The sequence below is a fragment of the Leptonychotes weddellii genome, chromosome 1, assembly GCF_054177405.1.
Source record: "Leptonychotes weddellii isolate Sample4059 chromosome 1, ASM5417740v2, whole genome shotgun sequence".
Classification (NCBI taxonomy): domain Eukaryota; kingdom Metazoa; phylum Chordata; class Mammalia; order Carnivora; family Phocidae; genus Leptonychotes; species Leptonychotes weddellii.
The window spans coordinates 130,535,998-130,541,997 of record NC_138369.1 but is presented as its reverse complement, the minus strand read 5'-3'; the positions used below and the strand labels follow the sequence as shown (position 1 = coordinate 130,541,997).

Sequence of the window (6,000 nt, the reverse complement as noted above, 5' to 3'; positions counted from 1 at the left end):
GTGGTGGGTATTGAGGAGGGCACATTCTGCATGGAGCACTGGGTGTTATGCACAAACAATGAATCATGGAACACTTCATCTAAAACTAATGATGTAATGTATGGGGATTAACATAAGAATAAAAAAAAATTAAAAAAAAAAAGAATACTGCTGTGTTCAGTTCTGTGCACTGTACGTAAAGGTAGAAAGGAATTGGGGTAGATCCAAGAGAGAGGAGACCAAAGGGATGAGCATTTGTTTCAAAATGGAGAAAATTAAGAAGACCCATGGTCACAGTCTATAAAACCATGATCACATGGAAGCATGATCACATATAATCTCATACACTGTGAACCTTTAGAGCTAAGAAATGCCGGAAATATGACAGGCTCCGAGCTACCATCTGAGGGGCCTGCCCTTTGTCCTGTGGCCAGACTTTCAGAAATGACTGTGCCTTGTGGTAAGTCATCAGCAACAGCAGGTCTTAAGAGTCAGAGGCCTCGAGGGCATCCTCAGAGCTTTATTGTCAGTGTGACCTAGAGAACACAGCCCTATACAAGCAGCTTCCCAGCCTACCGGTTACAGGGGACAGCTTACCTTGCTTAGACGGCATCATCATTTACAGACATCCACGTCCAGTTAACCAAATCCAGTCTTCTCACTGAGGTTTGCCTGCACTTCCTTGGCCTGAGGAAGCGGTAGATCCCCATTTTCAGTTCACCCTCTCAGCTCAGATTGAGCTGAATTCTTGGCCAGCTCCTGAGTCCCCTGAGCAGCAATCAGCAATACTCCTTGGGTCCCTCATTTTTATAGACCTGACTTTCTCTGGTTTCCTATGGTTGTAGGGCGAGTCCCTGAATTTTGAAAGAAGTGTGGAATGTGAGGATTCAAAGTGACCCTCAAAGGTCATCTCACCTATAGGTAAATTCTTGCCTAAGATAATTGATCAACATAAAATGCTCATATTATGCATTACATTTTATGGTTTGCAGAATACTTTTACATGATGTTTCTGAGACCACACAGGATTAGTAAAAACAACATTTTATCATTTTTATTGCAATATTTCTTCTACTCCCTTGCATTCATTTGGATGCTCATAGAATAAATAACCAGTTTTATGAATCAGGGAAATAAAGGACGACAAAAATAGAAAATTATACCAACAAAGGTTGTCACTGATCAGACAAGAGAGAATGGTGCTAACAAAACAGCTCGGGTTCCCACATCACATCAGAATATGGCAGTAAGCTCTACAGATACTGGAACAAAAATCAATAGCCTTTTTCCCTTCTCATTGTGAGAGGTATAAATGAAGAATCATAGCATTACCTAGCTTTGCTCCAAAACTAAAAATCACCACCTCCACTATCACCAGGCTTTACATCTTACCACATGTTGCATCCACCCTGCTGTAGGAAGGGAAGACACTATTATGCTAACTTTGCAGATGAGAAAACCGAGGCTCAGAGGGTTGAGTGGTTTTGCCAGGTAGTAAAAAAGCCAGGTGTTCTAACCTCAGATTTTGTATTTTTTTTCCTTCACTATCCCAGTCCGGCTTCTGGGACAGACTCAGTTATAGGAATCAGTCCCACCCCTGAACCTAAGCCATGGATATAAACGGGCATTTTTATCTTTCTAAAATCAAAACTCCTGCTTTAGAGACCTGGGATGCCTTTATAAACAGCATTTGGGAAATAAAAATGAACAAGGATATCAAGGATATGGCATGACTTAATGAAAGACGTAGAGACTGAAGCCTATGATATCTAAATGGGAAGCTAGTAAATGGAGATCCCCACCACCAGAGCTCTAACTGGTGTTTCCAGTTGGCTGAAACTAGAGAGGAACAGATGCTAGCAAGACTTAGGAAGCCCAGAGGGAGTCAAATTGCCCCTCAAACGTTGATTTGTGATGCACACGAAGTAAATGTTTCTCTGACACCCTCAAATGAATCTTGAACCAAGCAAAATGCAGTGAATCATGGCAGAAGGACTTGCATAGTTCAAAGTATACATTGTGAGCTCCATTTCCCAAAGAGCTGAAGCATTTGGGCATACAATCCATGTATGCATATACCCAAACTTACAGGCAGCTTTTGGAAATCATTAGCACCTCTATCCAGCCAGCCCCAGCACACCACTGGCATCAGAGATTTCACACATACATTCTGAGACGTTATATCTGCAACTAATTGCTTTACAGATTTGGCATCTCATCCACAATCTGCCAGACTGGCCATGAATTAACAGCTCAATCTGAATAGCCCAGCTTCAGCAGGATTTTTGCCCCCAGTGTTATCCATGTGCAATATGTCATCAGTCATATTCTGCCCAAGGAGGAAATTTGAGAAACGCCTATGAGGATTATGGGATAGGAGAGACCAGGCTTAGTGTTTTTCTAATTGTTTAGCATGAAGAAGTTGAGAGGAGAAAAAAAATCTGCAAAAATCTGAAACAGATTGTGGTATCTTCTCCTTTGCCTTGAAGTAACAGATGGATGATATTTACTAATCTTGAAATTTCAGAAGAATTTTTAATTCCTCTCCAAGCAAACTCTTAGACTCCCTAATAAAGAAAATATTTAGCAATTTTCTGGTGACCAGACACAAGGTGTATTTTCAAGGCCTGATTCTTCCAGTGTGATTATTTGCACTTGACTTGAGCTCTTAGCTAGAGAATTGCCGCATGCCCATTTCACCTAGGACTGTCTAGACAGTGTTAGCTGTTTCTCCTTCTATTCTAAGATTCCCTAGTTGAACTTTCTTACCCCCAGTACTAATTAAGGTCACCTAGAAATTTTACTTAGCCTAGCCATTGCCTCTAGATAATTTAAATCAATTATAACTTATTCTCCCATTTTCTAATGATCCAGTGTATGGATTACTTATGCTGTTTTACTTGTTTTCTTTCGCCTTCCTCCTCCCTTTGGGTTGTTTATCTGTCAGAGCTCAAACCTGTCTATTCTTAACTATTTTTGCAAGGCATAGGAGGTTGGACCCACTGTTCAGGTGCAATTTGGGTATTGTCTACAGATAATCGTTCCCTTTTTCAAAAACATTACTGCATACTCACCATTTGTAAGGCACCATGCTAAGCACTGTGTGAGACTAAAGCGTGACTCATCTACTGCCCTAGTCTTCCAGAAGTTTACATTTGGGGGGATGGGGTATGGTAGGATGTTGAAATGTAGGTTAAAACAACTGAACAAGGCAGTCTGTGGTGAGTGCCACAAAGGTGGTATGGTGTGGTTGTTCTAGATGAGGAGGATCTGTTTCTAACAGGAGTAATTGGGTTTGGAAGATTTCAAGTGGTTGGTATCTGAACTGGGCTTTTAAAGAAAGAAAAGAATGCCAATATATGGAATTTATTTACTTACACCATTCTACATTCTAGAGAGAACTTCAGAGATGTACATAAAATACGATCCTATAATGTTTAAATTAAATGGGTAAGGAAATTGGGACAGAGGGGTAATAAGGGTAGAAAAGAATATATGTGTCTAAGAATGAGGTTGATACTTACAATAAGCACCGTGTGGCACAAGGTGACAGGTAAGATGGCAGAGATGAACAATTTAATTATCCAGAGCCTTCCTGTCCTCTCTCTAAGTGAGGTCAGAAAAGACAGCAAGGTCTGACCTAAGGACCTGTCGGAGAAAGCAACAGCTCTGGGGAGGGTGCGAAGGCCGTTCATCTGTGTTCTTGTCCTGACTCCCCAGGTCCTGGGATGGATCCGCAATGGGGAGTCAATGCTCAACGCCAGCCTCGTCAATGCCAGCTCTTTGTCTGAAGCAGAACAGCTGCAGCGGGAACACGAGCAGTTCCAACTGGCAATCGAGGTAACACCCAAATCTGACTCCTCTGTCTTCCCTCCCCATTTCTGCTCTGCTCCTCAGACAGGTTGATTCCTCAAGATGTGAACATTCCTTTAGGTAGTGAAACCCTTACTCTTTCTAGTTAAATGGTCCAGGTAGCCTCCCTATTACCGAGTAACTGATGGGGAAGCAAATGCAGGGGTTCATCACCTAGTATGGAAGACAAGTGTTCACACGACAAATGTGCATCTTGGTCACTTATTGGTCCCTTTACCCGTAAGGCCTCTGGTACACTGAGTTTTTGTACATTATGGACTATACACCATGTGAGACATGTGAAGCCAAAAGGTTAGAAGTCACTTCCAGTTGAGGAGCCCTCAGAACTGAGGATAAACAAGTACAGAAGTCATTAGTACATTAGTATTCCATTTTAAAACATTTGATTTCTAAGTAATATTTAGATTTCATTGTCAGATTCTTCCTTCTAACAAGAACAATAAGCACAGGAGTAGTTGCACTAGATAGTTTGCTTCGCTGAAAGTAGTTGTTTAGTACCACCACCAAAAGAAGCCACATTTCAAGAGTAAACGGAAACCAGAAGTTCACCAACTGACACTTGTTCTAAAGGCTATTTTAAAACAAAATTCCTCTTACAATAATCTAAATTTTGCCATCTTGCTTTAAATAATACCTTTAATTATCCTTTCTACTAGAACATTCTCCTTCCCAAAGAGACTTGAGCTGATTGCTTTAGAGTGGTATGGGGAAAAGAGCAGGAAATGGGACATGGGAACTATATTAAAAATAAAGTAAGATCAGTACCAATGGGAACAGAGAGAAACCTTCAAAGATATTCATTACTTGTGGTTCCGTTTAAAACTCAACCCACTTTTGAATGTATAAGAAATGCAAAGGTGTTATCTTCTACTAAAAGAATGATTGTTAAGGAGACTTTTCCACAACAATGATAAAGTTTTAACTGTTCGTGCCTATAAGTATATCTTTAATACAGTAATCAACTGATAACTAGCCATTTTTAAACTAGTACTGATTGATTTCAACCATTTAATTTTCTAGAAACCATCTTGTATGTGTAAACATAGCATTAACATAAATGACATGTTTCTATAAGATGCCTGCTGTCTTCTTAGGAAGCATTACTAATGGTAGTTTACTGTCTGGGATTTGAGATTTTAAAATAGACTATATATTGTACATACAGTGCGGGCAATCATTTTCTAAGGAGGAACTCAGCAGAGGAGAGAGTCTTTATTATCATCAGCTGCCTCTGTCTCAGTTTACTGGCATACACAAATATCAAAGTGTTAAGATCTATTCACCATCAAGGAAATATCAAGATTGGGGTCACAATGGAGAATCAGATACAGAGCGGTGAAAGCCCCATAGAGAGGCAGCATAGAGAGCCAGCATGAACAGAGGTTGGGCAGACAGACTAGGAGCGAGGCATGAAGCTGTGAGGGTGAGAGGCAGAGAAGACCACTGTTGGCCACACCTCCTCCTCGTTTATCTCAAATGTGAAGATTAACCTGCCCTATCAGGTAATTAACTTTCCTGTCCCATAAGCAAATGTTGAGCCAATAAAACCAGGTATCATGACATGCTAGAGCATTTCAACGAGCTAGTGGAAAACAGTGGGTGAATGCATTAGCAGTGCTAGTGCAATGATCAGATTCCGCCACTTGCATAAACGGTATATTAATTTGTAATAGTGCTGTTGTACCTGTACAGAATAGAAGCTTACTAAGCATGTATGTCTCCTAATTACATGGGTGCAACTTGGTCAAATATTCTTGGAATTGAAATTGAGATCCCATGAGGCCCCTGTGGAGTATATGTCTATGGTCTGAAGAGGAGATGGCAGAGCAGATAGGATTTCTGGAAGATCATGGGAATGGAGGGTAGGCAGCGTCTGCAGCATAGCTAAAGTAATGAATTTCAAATATGCTCCTTCTCCAGGTAGCCTTGTGCTTCTTTCTAAAAGCATTGGTTTAGACCAGGTTCTGCATCAAGGGGAAGATATGCCAGGGAAGATTTATGCAATTTGAAAGGGGATCTAACTAGTCTAGTTTGACTTGGCCCATTTTGATGGTAATTACTTACTGGATTCCAGTGATTGCTGATAGAGAACATAATTTGTCTTCTTGGACCCTAAGAAAGAATCCTGGGTTCCATAAGGGAAAACAA

General features: G+C 40.7%; 1 protein-coding gene across 1 annotated transcript in view; it reads left to right on the top strand.

Moving 5' to 3' along the window:
- The window catches only part of KALRN (kalirin RhoGEF kinase), a 535,107-nt gene that overhangs the window by 258,433 nt on the left and 270,674 nt on the right, over positions 1 to 6,000 (top strand). The window contains exon 15 of the mRNA XM_081815029.1: positions 3,700 to 3,819. Coding sequence (XP_081671155.1) covers positions 3,700 to 3,819 — 120 coding nt within the window. The remainder of the gene's footprint in view (positions 1 to 3,699; positions 3,820 to 6,000) is intronic.